Source organism: Triticum urartu, chromosome 3, assembly GCF_003073215.2.
Source record: "Triticum urartu cultivar G1812 chromosome 3, Tu2.1, whole genome shotgun sequence".
In the NCBI taxonomy this organism is placed as follows: Eukaryota; Viridiplantae; Streptophyta; class Magnoliopsida; order Poales; family Poaceae; genus Triticum; species Triticum urartu.
The window spans coordinates 6,137,937-6,158,277 of record NC_053024.1 but is presented as its reverse complement, the minus strand read 5'-3'; the positions used below and the strand labels follow the sequence as shown (position 1 = coordinate 6,158,277).

The window sequence follows — 20,341 nt, the reverse complement described above, 5'->3', positions numbered from 1 at the left end:
TCGGGAGAGTTTGTCGGGTAGGGGCGCGGCGGGAGGGGGCAGGAGACCGACATCGTTTTTTTCTAGGGTTTGGGTGTCCTCGAGAGTTTTGGTCGAGCGAGAGGGTCGGGGGTGCTCCCGCGGTATAAGTTATCACAGTCGAGAGGGGGTATATATATCGACCGCCCCTCATGTCAAAGTTATCCGAGGGGTATATCGACCCCCCCCCTCGTGTTGAAGTTATCGGGAGAGGGAATAGAGGAGAAGAAGAAAGGAATAGAGGAGAAGATCGAAGAAAAAAAGAAGAAGAAAAAAGAGGAGAAGAAGAAAGGAATAGAGGAGAAGAAGAAAAAAAATAGAAATTTCTATTTTTTTCTTCTTCTCCTCTATTCATTTCTTCTTCTCCTCTTCTTTTTCTTCTTTTTTCCTCTTCTTATTTATTTCTCCTCTTCTTCCTCTCCTCTTCTTCTTTATTCCCCTTCTTATTTTCTTCTTTCCTATCCTTCTTTTTCTTCTAAATTTTAGCATATTCTAAATTTTCTTCTAACTTTCTATATATGAACAAAAAACTTTCTATGAACAAAAAACTTTATATATATATGAACAAAATTTCTATGGACAAAAAAATTAAACTAACCACATACACATATACATTATACATACACATATACTTACACATACACATATACCATTATACATACACATATACAATATACATACAGATATGAAAAAAAAATTAAACTAAAAAATTAAGGGCAGGGGCGGCGGCAGCGAAGGGCAGGGGCGGCGCGCGGCGGCCGCGCAGGGCAGGCGCGGCGCGCGGCGGCCGCGCAGGGCAGTGGCGGCGCGCGGCGGCCGCGCAGGCAGGGGCGGCGCGAGGCGGCAGCGAAGGGCAGGGGCGGCGGCGCGATGGCAGCGCGCGCGGCGCGGCGGCCAGTACAGGGGGAGGAGCAGGGGAACGGGGCGGCGCTCACCGCGAGGTGGCGTCGGCGACGAGGAAGGCTCGGGGACGGCGGAGGCACGCGCGCTCGGGGGCGAGGGCAGGGGTGCGCGGGCTCGGGGACGACGTCGGCGACGGCGACGGCGAGGCACGGGCGACGGCGACGGCGCGGTCGGGGGCGACGACAGGGGCGGCGGACGGCGTCGGGGCAGCCTGGCGGCGTCGATGTGCTCGGCGTCGTCGGGCGGGCCGGGGGGCAACTGGCGATGAGTTCGTCAAATTTTCCTAAGTGCTACTTATATACCCAGGCCTTTGGTCCCGGTTCGTGGCACAAACCGGGACCAATGCCCCCTTTAGTCCCGGTTGGTGCCACAACCGGGACCAAAGGCCTCTTTTCAGCAGCCCAAAGGGCGGGAAGCGGCGGCCTTTGGTCCCGGTTGGTGGCACCAACCGGGACTAAAGGGGGGCATTGGTCCCGGTTTGTGCCACGAACCGGGACAATGCCACCCTTTGGTCCCGGTTCGTCCCACCAACCGGGACCAATGGCCTTGTGCTGCCTCGCGCCCAAAAGTTTAGTCCCACCTCGCTAGTTGAGAGGGCTCGGGAGTGGTTTATAAGCGCTGCTGCGCCCACCCTCTCGAGCTCCTCTCAACTGCAGGCTTTCGGGCCTAATCTATCACTTCAATGCCTGTGGGCCTACTGAGCCTGCTGCGGGCCTGGATCCTGGCCCATGGTTGGGTTTCTAGTCGTATTCAGGCCGTGGTGGCCCAGTAGGTGGCATTTTTTTGCTATTTTTTTCATTTCTACTTAGAACTAAATACTTATAGTTTTGTAGTGATTTCTTTTTTATTTTATGTCACAAAAATTATAAACTTTCTGTTAGTGCAATTAGTTTTAAAATTAGAATAGTTTAAATTTGAATTTTTTAAAATTTGTGTGAATCACTAGTTTATGAATAACTTTACTATAAAAATTGATTTTTGAGTCATTCTTTTTCCTGCTATTTAATATTACTGTGTTTTATCATTATACTCAATTTGGTAATTTTAGTTAGTCATAACAAATATTATAGGCATTTTTTTCACTTTGAGAGGAGCTCAACAACGCAGAGAGGGATGGCCTTTTGTTTTTGTTTTGTTTTCTGTATTATTTATTTTCTTTTGTTTTTTGCTTTATTTTTTAATTCTTTTTGCTTTTAGGTCAGCAAAATTATAAACTTTCTGTTAGTGCCATTAGTTTTACAAAAATTATAAACTTTCTGTTAGTGCCATTAGTTTTCAAATTTGACTAGTTAAAATTTGAATTCTTCGAAATTTGTGTGAATCACAAGTTTGTGATTAACTTTACTAAAAAAATGAAGATAGATGCACCTATAGAGAAAATTTGACGTAAATTCATAGTTTTCAAATGAACGCTGAAAAAGTTGGCATTGCATACTCGTCTGTTACAAATTTGGCATGGTATCATCATAATAGTTGCGGGAGAAAGTCTTCACTTTTTCTTCGCTTGTGTCATTTGCTTATTGTGCCATAACTATGGATAATCTTCAGCGTTTATCAGGATGCTTGGGTCAGTCTTGATATTGAAGGGAGGAATTTCATGAAACTTTTCATAATCTTCAGACATGTCTGTCTTGCCCTCCACTCCCAGGATGTCCCTTTTTCCTGAAAGAACTATGTGACGCTTTGGCTCATCGTATGATGTATTCGCTTCCTTATCTTTTCTTTTTCTCGGTCTGGTAGACATGTCCTTCACATAGATAACCTGTGCCACATCATTGGCTAGGACGAACGGTTCGTCAGTGTACCCAAGATTTTTCAGATCCACTGTTGTCATTCCGTACTGTGGGTCTACATGTACCCCGCCTCCTGACAGATTGACCCATTTGCACTTAAACAAAGGGACCTTAAAATCTTGTCCATAGTCAAGTTCCCATATGTCCACTATGTAACCATAATATGTGTCCTTTCCCTTCTCGGTTGTTGCATCAAAGCGGACACTGCTGTTTTGGTTGGTGCTCTTTTGATCTTGGTCAATCGTGTAAAATGTATTCCCATTTATCTCGTATCCTTTGTAAATCAATACAGTCAAAGATGGTCCCCTGGACAACAAGTACAACTCATCACAAACAGTGTTGTCACCTCTGAGACGTGCTTCCAACCAACTGCTGAAAGTCCTACTGTGTTCACATGTAATCCAGTCGTCGCACTGCTCCGGGTGTTTGGAGCGCAGACTGTTCTTGTGTTCATCGACATACGGGGTCACCAAGGTAGAGTTCTGTAGAACTGTGTAGTGTGCTTGAGACCAAGAATATCCCTCCCTGCATATTATTGAGTCACTTCCAAGAGTTCCTTTTCCAGTCAGTCTCCCCTCATACCGCGATTTAGGGAGACCTATCTTCTTAAGGCCAGGAATGAAGTCAACACAAAACCCGATGACATCCTCTGTTTGATGGCCCATGGAGATGCTTCCTTCTAGCCTAGCGCGGTTACGGACATATTTCTTTAGGACTCCCATGAACCTCTCAAAGTGGAACATATTGTGTAGAAATACGGGCCCCAGAATGACAATCTCGTCGACTAGATGAACTAGGACATGCGTCATGATATTGAAGAAGGATGGTGGGAACACCAACTCGAAACTGACAAGACATTGCGCCACATCACTCCTTAGCCTTGGTATGATTTCTGGATCGATCACCTTCTGAGAGATTGCATTGAGGAATGCACATAGCTTCACAATGGCTAATTGGACGTTTTCCGATAGAAGCCCCCTCAATGCAACCGGAAGCAGTTGCGTCATAATCACGTGGCAGTCATGAGACTTTAGGTTCTGAAACTTTTTCTCTGGCATATTTATTATTCCCTTTATATTCGACGAGAAGCCAGTCGGGACCTTCATACTGAGCAGGCATTCAAAGAAGATTTCTTTCTCTTCTTTCGTAAGAGCGTAGCTGGCAGGACCTTCATACTGCTTCGGAGGCATGCCGTCTTTTTCGTGCAAACGTTGCAGGTCCTCCCGTGCCTCAAGTGTATCTTTTGTGTTTTCATACACGCCCAAGAAGCCTAGCAGGTTCACGCAAAGGTTCTTCGTCACGTGCATCACGTCGATTGAAGAGCGGACCTCTAGGTCTTTCCAGTAGGGTAGGTCCCAAAATATAGATTTCTTCTTCCACATGGGTGCGTGTCCCTCAGCGTCATTCGTCACGTGCTAGTCCACCGGGACCCTTTCCAAAGATTACGTGTAAATCATTGACCATAGCAAGTACGTGATCACCGGTACGCATGGCGGGCTTCTTCCGGTGATCTGCCTCGCCTTTGAAATGCTTGCCTTTCTTTCGACATTGATGGTTGGTCGGAAGAAATCAACGATGGCCCAGGTACACATTCTTCCTGCATTTGTCCAGGTATATACTTTCAGTGTCATCTAAACAGTGTGTGCATGCGTGGTATCCTTTGTTTGTCTGTCCTGAAAGGTTACTGAGAGCGGGCCAATCGTTGATGGTCACGAACAGCAACGCCTTTAGGTTAAATTCCTCTTGTCTGTGCTCATCCCACGTATGTACACCGTTTCCATTCCATAGCTGTAAAAGTTCTTCAACTAATGGCCTTAGGTACACATCAATGTCGTTGCCGGGTTGCTTAGGGCCTTGGATGAGAACTGGCATCATAATGAACTTCCGCTTCATGCACATCCAAGGAGGAAGGTTATACATACATAGAGTCACAGGCCAGGTGCTGTGATTGCTGCTCTACTCCCCGAAAGGATTAATGCCATCCGCGCTTAAAGCAAACCATACGTTCCTTGGGTCCTTTGCAAACTCATCCCAGTACTTTCTCTCGATTTTTCTCCACTGCGACCCGTCAGCGGGTGCTCTCAACTTCCCGTCTTTCTTACGGTCCTCACTGTGCCATCGCATCGACTTGGCATGCTTTCCGTTTCTGAACAGACGTTTCAACCGTGGTATTATAGGAGCATACCATGTCACCTTCGCACGAACCCTCTTCCTGTGGGGCTCGCCGTGAACATCACCAGGGTCATCTCGTCTGATCTTATACTGCAATGCACCGCATACCGGGCATGTGTTCAGATCCTTGTATGCACCGCGGTATAGGATGCAGTCATTAGGGCATGCATGTATCTTCTCCACCTCCAATCCTAGAGGGCATACGACCTTCTTTGTTGTGTATGTACTGTCGGGAAATTCGTTATCCTTTGGAAGCTTCTTCTTCAATATTTTCAGTAGCTTCTCAAATCCTTTGTCAGGCACAGCATTCTCTGCCTTCCACTGCAGCAATTCCAGTACGGTACCGAGCTTTATATTGCCATCTTCGCAATTGGGGTACAACCCTTTTTTGTGATCCTCTAACATGCGATCGAACTTCAGCTTCTCCTTTTGACTTTCGCATTGTGTCCTTGCATCGACAATGACCCGGCGGAGATCATCATCATCGGGCACATCGTCTGGTTCCTCTTGATCTTCAGCAGCTTCACCCGTTGCAGCATCATTGGGCACATCGTCTGGTTCCTCTTGATCTTCACCAGCTCCCCTCGTTGCAGCATCACGGTATTCAGGGGGCACATAGTTGTCATCGTACTCTTCTTCGTCGTCTTCCATCATAACCTTGATTTCTCCGTGCCTCGTCCAAACATTATAGTGTGGCATGAAACCCTTGTAAAGCAGGTGGGTGTGAAGGATTTTCCGGTTAGAGTAAGACATCGTATTCCCACATTTAATGCATGGACAACACATAAAACCATTCTGCTTGTTTGCCTCAGCTGCATCGAGAAACTCATGCACGCCCTTAATGTACTCGGAGGTGTGTCTGTCACCGTACATCCATTGCTGGCTCATCTGCGTGCATTATATATAATTAAGTGTCCAAATTAATAGAAGTTCATCATCACATTAAAACCAAAGTACATACATAGTTCTCATCTAACAACATATAGCTCTCCAGAGCATCTAATTAATTAAACCATACATTGAAACTATGTAAAACATTTTAATGCGAAAACAAAGGCGATCATAATCGCAACCAAGGTAACAATTGATCCAACGGCATAATGATACCAAGCCTCGGTATGAATGGCATATTTTCTAATCTTTCTAATCTTCAAGCGCATTGCATCCATCTTGATCTTGTGATCATCGACGACATCCGCAACATGCAACTCCAATATCATCTTCTCCTCCTCAATTTTTTTTATTTTTTCCTTCAAAAAATTGTTTTCTTCTGTTGGAATTTCTGGTTCACATACATCCTAGATAAATAATATCTATGTCACGTTGGTCCGCATAATTTTCATAAACAATAAATGAACCAATAGTTATAAAGATAATATATATGCCACATCCGAATCATAGACAGGACGAGGGCCGACGGGGGCGGATACCAAAACCATCGCACTATATAAGATGCAATAATAAAAGTAAGAAAATGATACAAGTATCTATCTAAACATACAAGAATATTTTTCCTTTCAGAAAGAAGATAAGAACAATAGGCTCACCACGGTGGTGTCGGTGATGAGATCGGCGCGGGTGATCGACGGCGGTGAAGACGGGGGTGGGGCGTGACAGACCGCTAAATCTAGACAAATCTCGAGGAAAATGGAGCTTTGAGGTCGAGCTTCGAGAGGAGAAAGCTTAACTAGTGTGGCTCGGGCATTTCATCGAACACCTCATGTGCATAGGAGGTGAGCTAGAGCACCACAAACCCCTCCCCTCTCCGGCCAGAGAAAAACAGAGCACTGGAGTGCTCTGCTCACGGGCGAGGGTATATATAGGAACCTCATTGGTCCCGGTTCGTGGCATGAACCGGGACTAAAGGGGAGCCTTTGGTCCCGGTTCAGGCCACCAACCAGGACCAATGGTGGTGGGCCAGGAGCCAGGCCCATTGGTCCCGGTTCGTCCCACCAACCGGGACCAAAAGGTCCAGACGAACCGGGACCAATGGCCCACGTGGCCCGGCCGGCCCCCTGGGCTCACGAACCGGGTCCAATGCCCCCATTGGTCCCGTTTCTAGACTGAACCGGGACTAATGGGCTGACCCGGCCTGGACCTTTGCCCCTTTTCTACTAGTGTTGGCAAAAGCATATCCTGGTTTGGTGCTGATTCTTGCCATCTGCAACACCTTTTTTTAGTTATAATTATGTTGAGAACTAGTAACATTCACACAAACATCTTATTTTGTACAATTTAATTTATCCTGAGTGGTAGGCTTTATAGAGCCTTATTTCCTAATAGCTGCATAAATAACCCAATAAGCCGTCAGTCCTACATGAGTATTCAGTTATGTTTGTAATTGACTCTTTTGCTCTGATTTTTAGTTCTCATCTAGCCATATGATTAGTGATATCATCAGAGACGGGTTTTAGGTATGACAGCAAGGGCGTTTGACATATGTGCTCGGCCAGGGAATCATTCCAGAACGTACCATGTTTCTTTAACTCTGTACCGATTGGTCAAAACCCAAAGCTTAGCCTCTGTCATTCATCTCATCCAGTGAATGGATGTTAGATTAGATCTCTACCATGCAGATTGTTTGGTGGCATCCCTAGTTTGGAGCTTTGTCCATTGCACTCTTCTTCGCTCTGCCAACCATTTTGATGTCCAAAGTCCAAGTAATCTGCCATAGCATCACAAACACTTATGTATGCTTTTGTTTTACTATGTTGCATTGAGCTGTAAACGGAGAGATTGGTGGTTTGTCTCCATGATTTTAGACCCTGATCCATACATATCAAGGGAATTTCAGTAATGCATGCCAAAATGCAATCCATAGAGCCAATAGACACATTAATTTATGTTGATTCAGAAATTCACCGCTAGATCATAGCCACTTTGGGGTGTCCAAGTAAGAAAACTGGAACATAAACATTTGAAATTATTCTTCTGTTTTTTGCAGTTAGAAGCAATACAAATACTAAAGGATTTTGAGTGGCATCACGGTTTCTGTTTATTTTTATGGCCCTGTAAGATGCTTCAGTTCATAAATATAAAGATGTTATTATGCTTGACTATATGCATCTGCTTGCTGCAGGATATGGTATTTAAATAAAAAAACAGTATAGGACGAACTGAAAAATGAAAAGAAAAGAAGATATGCGCCTAGCGGTAAATACTTGTTTGTTTGATTGTCATATCTAATTAACATATTCATGCTGAGCTCCTTGGCATATGTAATTCCGGTTATATTCTAGCATGGCCGCAACAAGAACAACCTTGCTGATTACGTTGATCAACAAGAATACGCCTAAAACATGATGATTGCTGTTATTCTTCTAATATTTATCTTTCATATCCGTCCTTGTGTTGATCAATTCCTGCATGCTAATTAGTGCTAGTTCAAACTTATTACCTAGAGATATCATAACTCATTCCAAACAGGCCCTCTGTGGTGTTTGTTGGGTGTATGAATTGAAGCTAAAGATGAAGTTGCAGTTAATGGTCATCCATCTTGCTGTGATTTCAACATTATCTCTGTTTTATTTTGACCCTTTTATTTTTTTGGCAGTAATGTTAGTCGTGAGATAAGTGGCACCACTAAGTCACAGGGAACTTGCTCTGCTTTGCAGTAACTTACAGAATTCATGTTTTTCTATCTTTGCATTAATCTATGCATGTCCTCAATGTGCTTGGCTGTGAACTATCTATTTAATTGATAGGACGAAGATAGTGGTAGGTGCTGAGCTTGGTTCTCAATGTTGTGAAGTTACGCAAAAGCAACCATCACAGCTGGTAGCAGTCCCCACATCTTGAAGGTGTTGCATATTATTAGAATTCTTAAATGTTAGACTAAAGAAAAGCTTATTTCATTTTCGTTATTAGAGAAAGTGTATAATGAACTAGCTCTTGCAAAAATTAGACCTTTCTTTTCCTGGTTATGTGGGATGAATGCTAGCAGGTACCAGGGCCAACTTTATTGTTTCTTTTTGTCCTGCAATTCTTATTCTCATACTATCTAAATAGAGCTTACCTGAGCCTATAGTTTCAATCAAGATAAATTACCATGGGTCCCTTTAAAAATTGGAAAAGTGAAACTTGATCCAAGTAAGTTAGTGATTATTTCCAAGTGAAACCTTTACTATAATCACCATGTGCATTATCTGTTCTTATGAGTACATAATGCGTATTCTGTGTGTGCCTTGTGGAATTGTGACCTGCTCTTTCTTGCAAGTAGTCGTCTGAATGGATTTGTGGAACATGTGTTCTTCGGAGCTGATCTAATTGGTCGCTTCTATTTTTTACAGGTCATCGGTATAATTCTTTTGCATCCACAAATTTCAAGAGGTGTGTTTTGCGAGCTAAAAGGATGTTCTGATGGGTTCTGATTCTATTAACTGAAACGAGATGTTATATTTGGCGCTTTTGTCTATGATGTAATATTGGACTTATGAACCTACAAATGTATGCCTATGTGTGCATACATGAAGGATCGTTGTGTTGTAATACTGGGCTTGTGAACCTATATATGCTTACATGATGGATTGTTGACATATACATATATTATGTCTAAGTGATGCAACTTTAATTACCATGCATGCGTGTTGTTACATATGTACTATACATGTTGCAAAATGAATGGAGATAAATGAATTGGAAGGGGATTTGTGTGCAAGCAGAGTATAGAATTAAGGGCAGAAAAACTGCCGGCAATACTTCTATCTGCCCTGGATTGTGAGACTGACGGGAAAAAACTATCTGCCGGGAATGGTCGTATCCGCCGGCAAAGGTTCGAACACGCAGGTCAGAGCAACTGCCGGCCATTCTCCTATCTGCCGGCAATTGTTTTCCCGATGGGACTTTCTAGGGCAGTTCGTAGGTGCCGGCAAAAATCATTCCCGGCAGATATTCTGCCTCCATTGGATAGTTTTCCCGGCAGATATGATGACCCCAAAGTTTTTGTCATGGTGTAGTGTCTTCAGAGAGCCGCCGCCATCTCGTCTTCCTGAGCAAGACACAAACCCTAACAAATCTGAAAGGAACGACTAACAACGGAGCCCTCTCGCCGGCCCTTACCAGGATCCATCTCGGCTCCATGGCCCTAGGGCCACCGGAGACGAGGCAGACCTGCGGCGAGCTGGCGAGAGACACAAACCCTAACTTTTTTGGTGAAGGAGGAGGAGGAGGAACAGCATTACCACAACACTTCTTGTTTCTCCAAGTTCCAATTACGCACTTCACGTGTTTTAATTCGTGCCGTTACTCATACATGTGTATGTGTGTTCAAAAAAAAATCGAAATGTTTTGCACTCTGGAAAATTGAATTTCGAAAACAAGCTCCCTGTAGCCCGAGCTCCGGTGGCATTTTTCAGGCTGAAGGCTCGCTGTCTCGGTTCCCTGGTCGGCATGGAAAGAGCGTACGTACTCCACACACCTCTTGATTTCAATGCTTATCTGTAAGTACTTCTGGAGAACAACAACTCGACCTTGTGCAGTCATATTCATCCACAGACTTGTAAAGTCAACATTTGCTGTAGGTCTTTGCTGTAGAGTGTAGGCTAGAGCACCATTTCGTGCTAATTACTTTTCTTGTGGAAGGCATAAATCAAAATCACATCACATCAGTTGTGTCGAATATTGTGTATAAGGTAAGTTATAATTAGACTTTGAGTCATCCTGCATGTAGACGGGGTATGAAATCATTCTTGCAGACTTGTTTGCTTGTTAGTCCCTTCAGAATTATATATGTGCGTCTTCAAGAAAAGAAAAGAAGGGATGACCTCTGCATAGTGCTTTTGTTTGATGATTTTGGCAAACACGATAAAAAATGTGATCAGATCTTGCATAGGTGTTATCATATAAAACATGTTTTTTGACAAAATATCATCTTGGGAGAGTAGACATTTTTTCCCTTGGGCTAGTGCGGCCTGGCACTCGTGACAACCTCAGATTCGGCGCGGTACCTGCTAGACTTGCAGCTGCGCGGTACCTGCTCGAGGGCTTGATGCCAAAATGAGTTGCTTGTGATCCGATATTTATATGTTCAGCAGATTTTTCGTTAAAAAAAATCGAAAAGCATATTAAGAAGTTAAAAAAAATCCGGAAACATATATGTGTTCCGCACAAACATGTAAATTTTCGTTTTTAAATGATGTGATTTGTAGGCTGTAAAAAAAACCCAACCCAACAACAAAATTAAAGGGCCTGTTTAAAAATACGAATTTGTCTTTTTTCTGTACGCCACGTGCGAAAGTATAGTGCTGTGAAATCTTGCACATCCTTATTATACATGTGTATGTGTCTTCCCGTCGACACCGTAGGCAGTGGCGGAGCTTGGCCCAGAAATCTGGGCGGGCCGGCTGTAGGAAATTGCTCTAGGAGTTGTGTTTCATTGGCCAAAAGTACATATATACTGCAGGAACATCCCATAGGCTGGGCGGGCCACGGCTAATTCAGCCTTGCCGTAGCTCCGCCACTTACCGTAGGCACCTCGTCATCGACGGAAACACACATACACATTTATACTAAGGATGTGCAAGATTTCACATCATTACATATGCCAATATAATAGCACAGATAGGTAGGGAAGACTGCAGCGTGTGCCGACGCGTAAGTGACCGGTGTACGGTATTATGACGGTGTTATAGGAAGAAGCAGCAACAGGTTTTTTTAGGGGTAAAAGCCCGATTTCATCGGCAAAATCCACAGAATGTGGGATGGAAACTACATCATGCGCCTGGCAGACCACACATGATGCCCTGGAGCTAAAGTAAGAAAAAAATTAGCTAAACTATGTGCTTCAAAATTAGAAGCATGACCTTCAAAAGTAAAGATACAAGTAAATGGTGCAGCTCGCGCTTTGATCTCGTTAACGATGGCTCCAGATCTGTCATGATTTCTCTGATTAATATCTCCAATAACCTGTTTATTAGGTCTATTAGGGTCCGGTATAATTATGGTTAATTGGACATATATAACCAGTATAATTAGGGTTAATTGGACATATGCCACTACAACTTTCATGAGTTGGAAAAATGCCATTACAATTCTGCACATTGGAAAAATGCCATTACAACTCTTCCATTCTTCTCTATATGCCATTATGTTAAATTTGAGACACCAATACCCTTGGCCTTGTCTTTCTGCTTTCACCCTCCTCTCATCTTCTCTTCTAACAAACTAACAACCGTGCCATTAGCAGCGTCCAGCGAAGTGGAGCTTGCCGTCGCCATGCAGCCGCCGCCGTTGCCACCGGTAGCAGTGTATCCCTTGCCCCTTCTCCCGCGTCCCAACCCACGCCTCCAGCCTCTTCCCTGATCTCGTCGTCGCCACCGGCCACAATGGCCGCCATGGGCTCGAGCTCGGCGAGATCCTGTTTGCCCCGCCCGCGTGCTCCCTAGTCGCGCCACATGGCGCGCTGCACGCCGCGTGCGCCCGCTCCCGCGCAGGCCCAGCCCAATGTCCGTCCGGTGAGCTCCGGCGTCGTCTGCACATGCAGAAGGAGCAGGATTCGGCCATGTCTGGCGCACACATAAGGTGGAGCTCTAGCCTCTTCAACGTCGCCGTATCCAAGAGCTCCGAGGATCCCGAGCACACGCGCACAATGGCCGTAGGCGTCCTCTCCATGTCTCCGCATGCTCTGCAGCGGCCTCGACATTTTGTCAAGCACCCTGCATGCGCTCACCTGTGTGAACCAGCTGAGCCACGGCGGGCTGGCTCTGACGAGTGCGGCCCTTGGAGCCTTGGAGTTGGAACTTGGAGGCACGATGCCGGCGAGGTGCAGAGCGAGGGTGGCGGGGCATGGAGCTCCACCACGTCCCACGGCTGCGGCTGGACGTAGTACATCCTCAGAGAGGGCGACTGGTCCGTGTAGAGCATCACCGGGTCGAGCGGTCGGAACATGTCGTTGCTCTCCGGCGGCCCGAACATGCTGGACCTCGTGCTCGTGTCGCCGGCATTCACGCCAGCGCCCATGCACGCCTGCCCAACGGAGTGACGCGGTGCTGGGCCATGGCCAGTGCTGCTTGCTCCTAGGTGTCCTTCTACGCTGCTCAAAGAACTACGCCGGGCGCCTCCGACACTAGCGACGGCGACCGCTACTCCCGTGATGGCTTCCCTAGAAGCTGATGCTATGGCACGTGGAGACGGCTGCAGTAGTTGCACAACCCATCCAGTGCCGTCCATGAAGTCGCACGGCCCCATACAGTATGCATGGTCGGTGCTGAAAGTTGTTTTTCGCACGGCTCCATGCTCGCCGGAGTTAATGGCATGTCAGTTTGGTAGAAGAACATGAGGGAAGGGTGAAAGGAGGAAGCCAAGGGTATTTGTGTCTCAAATTTAACATAATGGGATATAGAGGAGGATGGAAGAATTGTAATGGCATTTTACCAACTAGTGAAAGTTATAGTGGCATTGATCTGTAGGTCTTCTTTTAAGCACATATGATGGCTTCCATGATCGCTGGATCATCAACTCCTTCGATGACTAGAGCTGAGATGCCTAAGTAAACCCCGCTATTGTCAAGGCCCCCGAACCTCCCCTGCTGGGTTTTCTTATTTCCTTCTTCTTTTTCCTTTTTTTATTTTTTCCATTTTGGTAATTTGTTTCTAATTCATGTAATTTTTTTGAAATATATGAACTTTTTTCTCATAAACTTTTCAAAATCATGATTTTTTAAATATGGATTTTTACTAAAATCTGTGATTTTTGTAGAATCTCGTGAACATTTTGCAAATCTAGAAACTTTTCAAACTTGTGATTTTTTTTCGAATTATCTGATTTTTTAAAAATTACATGAACTTCTTTTCAAAGTCAATGGTCATGGTCATAGTCACGGCCATGTTCGTGGTCAATGGTCTAGGCGAGCGACAGATTGATAGGGAATGCGCGCATGGTTGGTGATGTTGATCATGGTGGCATCACCCCCGCTGATCATGGTGGCATCACCCCCGCCGAAGAGCAGCAGCAACAACAGGTGAGGCAGGAGGTTGGGAGCCGCTACGACTCTACTTGAATCAGTCACTTCTACAGTTCTACTTTTATTCAAAGCGTTGTACTGCTGGTAGGTCGTGCCTTCCTTTTTTCAGTCTGGAAACTTGTTACTAGAAAGCACATCTTTGTCTCCGATCCGCATGCTTTGATGATGCGACAGTGAGGTCTGAATTCTGGAGACGGCGGCGACGATCATGCTGAAACGATCACTTGGAAAACAGTACTTGCCGGATAGCGACGAGGGATCGCCGGGTAGATCTGAGTCTCATGGCAAATGGATTGCAATAGATATATATTTGATTTTTTTTTCTGACGTGCAGTTTATTGATGCACAAGCTGATACTACATACTACATAGAGGATAGAGCTGATACAAGAAATGTATTTTATCGATAGAATTCATAAGCTAACAAAATATTGTACAATACATATTCACCAGTGTTGCATAAATAATATACTCCCTACGAACCATATTACCTGTCGCTGGTTTAGTACAAAGTTTGTGGGAGCAGTCAAATTATTGTATTTCAAAGCCTAGCAACATCGTTTGAATTTTGGCTAGTCGAATGTAACTCAGTCTGCATATATTTGAGCACGCCAGGAATGAGAACGTTGTAGAAATAGTCATCCCACTTGATGGACCTGGGGTCAAAATCAAACCAACAGGCTTCATTGTTATTTTGATCCTTGTTCCTCACCATCCTTAGTCTCTCCAAGTTGTTGTCATCAAAGCTACACCAGATTGATAAATAACTCAAAGTGCAATATTTTAGGTAACAAAATATTTGTAGAATTTTCTTTTTGCAAAAGCAAAACGGAAACTATGTTTTGACAAGATTGAAAAGTTGCTTACCGTCCTTTGAACAGGACGTATGGCGCGTAGAGCTCGATCAGCAGTGTGAGGAATCTGTATTTCCTGTTGTACTCACTGCAGCGCCGTGAGAAAACACCACAGAGTGTAATGTTCACTAGGTGAAGCATCTGTCGAATCAATCGCAACACGAGCTCATAATATTAATCTCCTTCACATCTCAGCTCTATGAAATCAATGTGTCGACATTGAAATGGTAAGCTAACCTCGAGGGGAAGCTTGTAATTGATGGCCATGTACAATCTTAGACTCGCAGTTGTCCTAAAGAATCGCATCTTCTTTAGTCGCACACGTTCACCATTCCTCCCTGTGCATGGTGGGTTGTCGAAGAAGTAGCGGTGACCCGAATCTGCGAGGATGGCGTAGGTTGCGGGGTTGTGATGTGATGATGTTACATGGTAGATGATATGTGCTTGCTGATCCTTCGAGTGTGCTACCATGGCAACCATCATAGCGCTCACCACCATGTCCCCTGGAATCTGTCCAAACCACCCCCATCAGGACCACACCTCATGGCTGGTTAATCACTTGGTACCTTAATCAAGTTTCATTCCAAATTTTGGTTGGTAATTTGTGAACAGATTACTAACCACGTCCATTATCAAATCCAGGTCAGCTAGGAAGAATGACATGGTTTGCTTGGCATATCCGGCAATCACTATATCGATTGTCCTATGAAAGATAAAAGTGCAGCATTACATATGGTTGTACACTTTTGTTAATAGTAAACAAATGTTGAGTTTCTGTGACCTTATTCCTTCCATCCATCCAGGGAAGGGATCCTTGAGAGTACTAGTTATGATGCTTGGGCGGATGATGACCATCGGACAGCCCTCGTGCAGGTGTTCTAGCAGCATCTCCCCCATTGCCTTGGTGAAGACATAGGTGTTTGCCCATCCAAAGTGTCGTGCTCTTCATTCAGTTGTCCACATGTAACAAATGTATCAAGTTTACAACCATACCAAGAGGTAGAAAAGAGTACAAATGCATAAGTATGTTTCTAGTCGTGTCTAACCTCTTGAGGCCAAGCTCCTTCATGGCTTTTCTCACAACCTTGTCAGTTGAGCGGTTGGCTATTAGTTCTCTCTTGGTCTTGTTGATAAGATTTAGCTCGGATTCGATGTCCAGATATGTGCCCACCCTTAGGGTCTCACCCATCAAGAATGGCTTCTCCGATATTAGCCCCTCTTTTTCACCAGCTACATAGGCTGTTCAAGTAATATATCACTTAATGAGCTCAATTTTTCAGCATGTATGACACACCACCAACCACAAATTCATAGATCATAATAGTCTTATGAGTTTGCACCAGTTGAAACATGAAGCAACATCTTGAGCTTCGGACAATTCTTCGCAAATGCGCAGACGTGCTTCGCTCCCAAGACATTTGTGTCGAAAGCCACATCATATCTGAAAAATAGCATCACATTTTGATCAATTATTTCAAGCACATGTTTCTTATAATATCACAACTTTTAGTTCACAAGCAAGTCTTTTTTGGACATTGACACAATCAACAAGGTGTAAATCTAAAAACATGTGCTCTTGAAAAGTGGTGGCATGCGAGGCCAGGATGAAACAATATTTGAAAAGTGGTGACATGTGGCGTGCTAGATTATATGAAGTTTTGGAAACAATAGCTAGAAAGTGGACCGGGCAGACTATTAGGAAAACTAAAGTTGGAAAATATTCCCTACTTCTAATTATCTGGAGATCTAGTTAACTAACTACATAATTAATTATTTGCATTAATAACTTGGTTTCCAAATTGATTCCGTGCGAAAAAAGGTCTCTATTTATATGGACCTAATGAATTGTGCAGATAATTAACTGGCTGGCTAACTAATTGCATTAATGGCTTGACTTTCTAATTGATTCGGCACTCGGTTTCCAAATTGTTTTCGGATTAATGGCTGCATGCAAACGACGATGATGTACACATTCCTCTTTAATAGTAGATATCATTGTATGTATATAGTGCGCAAAAAATAAAATATTCAAGAAATACATTTTGACATAATATATACATATAATATATAAAATTGACAAATAAAATAATTAAGATGATATCCCTCGTCAAAACTTTATTTTGACTCAAGGAATATCTAAAACTTCACTCATTTGAGAACTGGAGGGAGTATGTAAAAACTCTGCAAGCAATAAACACATCATACCTTTCAAAGAAATTTGTAGTCGCTGCCCCGTTGATGATGATGTCTATATCCTTGGAGAATTCTTTCAATTGGGAATTGTCTAATCCAAAGTTCTCTTTCATGATATTTCCGACCGAAGGACAAATCTTTTCTTCAATGAAATTATCGAACCCTGCACCATGATTTTCTTTCAACACACGAAAGATCTCCCTCCCTGTGACCTAAAAATACCAAAAGTTCATTGGGAAATGCTATATACCTAAATAGTTGTTCTCATTTAAAAAAAGAATCTTGGCACGCTTTTAATCTTTTAATACCCGAAGGACATGCCCTTAACTTTTAATTTTTGAGAACTGTGCATAAGGGAGGACCACTACTTCAATGGCCAATGAGAATTCTACGAAGGGTAGATCCCACTTATCAGCTACGAGTGGAACAATGACTATATGGGCAACCCTATGTCGTGTAAAACCTTGGCTAAACCCCGTCGACTAGTTTAAAAAGGAAATATAAAGTTAATCTCTTGGCACGGTCTTAAGAACTAATAAGTTGATTTTCTTTGAACCGACGGTTGCACCGAGTACCTGAAAGGTTTTGAATGGAAAAGCCCCACTTTCTAGAATCAAAATCCTCTATCCCTCCAATTTTTTTTAAACTACTCACATTCTTAAAAGACATCTATTTTAAATTTTCAGTTTATCACCGATTTCATAGTAGCTTAATTGAAGCATTCTCTACTTGTCTCTGTCATATTCATATCGGCCTTTTCCCCTCTACTCGCAAGCCCATACATGTTGACATCATGGAAATGACCCGGTTCATTAGGTTTAATTTTTAATGGTACATTTCAGTTTTAGAATTAATCTTATGGATAGACCAAACAAGTAGTTTTCACAGTTTTCAAACTTTAGGTATTTTCCTTAGCATTAAACAACATATTTGGCTTTAGCCAGCAAGAGCACATTACATGCATCTTTAGCCAGCGTGATCTTGACATGCAGGAAAGGATAGTAAACACACGCTTGAATTAATTGCAATATAATCACACTTTTCTTTTTATGCATGCCGATGCATCATGTACATGCTGCTTGCCCCAGTGTTTAGGTTGCAGCATGGCATGAAGGTTGGAGCTTCCTCCTTGACCAACGGCTGGTACAAACATTCCTTGTTGGAAAGCAGATAGGAATATGCAGAATTAGATAATAGCTAGATGTGCACATTCCATTATTTTGTTTGCTTTTAAGGCATATTCAGAAGAAAATCCAGTACCTATTGGTACTAAATATTAGAATCGAAATTGGTGAGCGCCATCTGAAAGAGAAGTCAGTATATGTGTACCCTAAGATTGGGGGTTGGGGGTTGGGAGTTGAGTGCGCAAACCAAGGCCCTGCTTGGATTCAATGTAATTTTTTGTGTGTTACATGTATTTATCTCAAGTTAGAACAATATACTGGTGGGGAGCAAACTAAAATTATACTAAATCCGAACAAGGCCCAAGATGGCCTATTGGCTGGACAAGCGTACTTCCATAAAATTTAATCGACATTGTTTAAGTATTAGACACAACAAATGTACAATTCTATAGGAGAACGGCTGAAAACGAATATATTTCACCTCAGTTTGAATACGAAGCTTCGCAGATTCAACATCTGGGGCCCGAATTAAGAGGAAGAGCTTCTTCACATCTGGCTGAACCCTCAGTATCTTCTCCACAAGCACTAAACATAAATCATGCATGAAACACCAACATATAAGCCTCCAGATGATCACCACACATGCACGGCACATCCTGACCTGAAAGGTAGTGGGTGACATGCATGAACACATACCTTTTCCTAGGAAGCCTGTTGAACCGGTGATGAGGATGCTCTTGCTTCTGAAGTATCCTGCAACGCTGTCCGCATCCATTTCAGCGATCATGGTACTCGACTTTTTCCCCGACTCCAAAAGACTATGTCACTTGGTCAAAGACTTTGAAAAGGTGATGCGGGACTACCTATCTGGCTATGTATTTATAGGGCAGGAAGGAGATGGGTTTCAGAGGTTAAATGGAACAAGGCAGCAGCGGACCAGCTATAGTTTAGGAACTGAAGGGCAACTCATCAGTTCCAATTGTTTGCTTACTTTATTTCCAAAATTGCAATATATAACCAACGTGACCTAAACTGTAAAATGGTGCTTCTACTCGACCAGTATATATTATGCTCAACTACTATTCTGGCTCAACATTGTGATGTCCGCCATAGTCCATGCAGTAATCGACTCCTCTTGGTCCAGCTAGGTCCTTTCCTCCAATACTTTTGGAACCTCTGAAAGCTTTACTATTTTTAACTATTCAACAAAAAAATGTTCCTATAATTTTTAGCATGGACAATTGCAATCAAGCACAAGCAATAGTTATGAAACAAATATTTTTCCCATATTGACAAAAGCACAAGCAATATTGTCATAGAACCTTGCTATACGTACGATGAATTTTCGTCCAACACTCGGTACGATTAGAGACAAATCATAGATTACCAGTTTCTGGGCCATAGCATCTGTTGTCTGGTCGTACCAGCGTCCGATAAAAAAGAATCGTACGTAGAGCAGTTTCGATTGCCATATCAGCTCGGGAATAGGAAGAACGAGTCTATTGTTTCAGTCATAGTTACTCCCTCCGTCCGAAAATACTTGTCAACAAAACGGATGAAAATGGATGTATCTAGAACTAAAATACATCTAGATACATCCATTTCAATGACAAGTATTTTCGGACGGAGGGAGTATATAACTAACTAAATTCTGAAAGAAACCATTCGGATTCCTAAAAGTAGATTCCCCAACCACCAGTTGAGACTAATAAATGGATATCATCATATCAATAGGGAAGAGGGTACATGGTTCCTATTTAGTCCTAGTTAGCCGTACCAAAAAGGATGGTTAACCAACAACTAGTAGTGTTAACTCCCGTGGCATGCTGCTGGCTTCTGGAGTGTTGACTTCCAGAGTGTTCCTGACATGCAATTAAAATCGGAGAAGGCCAGTACAACTGAATTTCTTCTAGAGAATCGCGATAGTGAGTGAAAATGTCCATGGTGGGAGTAATTTCAGCAGTAACATAAGGTTCAACTTAACAAATTTGCTTACGTGACAACAATTTAATGAGGAGAGAGATGAATTGAGTACCATAGCTAGTTACTCATGCTATGGGTAACATCACACATACCAAGACAAAAAGAATCTATATCTAATAAATGAAATGTTGTATGGCATCACACATATGTTACTCTCCACTATAGAAATAGTAATATAGACTAGTAATATATGCATGTTACTAGTCTAACCCCGCTATGGGTAGTCTGACAAGTAGAGTATGACAATGGCAATTACAATCCTGTACGACCTAGATAATTCGGACGGAAAGTGCCAAATTAAAAATGAGAAAATAACATTGCAACTAAATCTGTCCTAGAGAAT

General features: G+C 43.3%; 1 protein-coding gene across 1 annotated transcript; it reads right to left on the bottom strand.

The window, feature by feature from the left end:
* Positions 1 to 14,229: 14,229 nt before the first annotated feature.
* On the bottom strand, positions 14,230 to 18,871 carry LOC125547544 (probable fatty acyl-CoA reductase 5). The gene is made up of 10 exons (XM_048711372.1): positions 18,712 to 18,871; positions 18,497 to 18,600; positions 16,904 to 17,103; positions 16,039 to 16,139; positions 15,745 to 15,937; positions 15,480 to 15,641; positions 15,320 to 15,401; positions 14,936 to 15,208; positions 14,712 to 14,839; positions 14,230 to 14,590 (listed from the first exon to the last, which is right to left on the bottom strand). The coding sequence occupies exons 1-10, from the start codon at positions 18,800 to 18,802 to the stop codon at positions 14,386 to 14,388; spliced, it is 1,539 nt and encodes a 512-aa protein (XP_048567329.1). The 5' UTR covers positions 18,803 to 18,871; the 3' UTR covers positions 14,230 to 14,385.
* Positions 18,872 to 20,341: the final 1,470 nt, after the last annotated feature.

Bases quoted from the DNA above. Each gene is read 5' to 3' on its own strand.
- LOC125547544 (XM_048711372.1), bottom strand. From the start codon at position 18,802: ATGATCGCTGAAATGGATGCGGACAGCGTTGCAGGATACTTCAGAAGC. The intron at 18,601-18,711 runs GTATGTGTTCAT...ATTTATGTTTAG, and splicing joins AACAGGCTTCCTAGGAAAAG to TGCTTGTGGAGAAGATACTG. The intron at 14,840-14,935 runs GTTAGCTTACCA...TTGATTCGACAG, and splicing joins ATTACAAGCTTCCCCTCGAG to ATGCTTCACCTAGTGAACAT.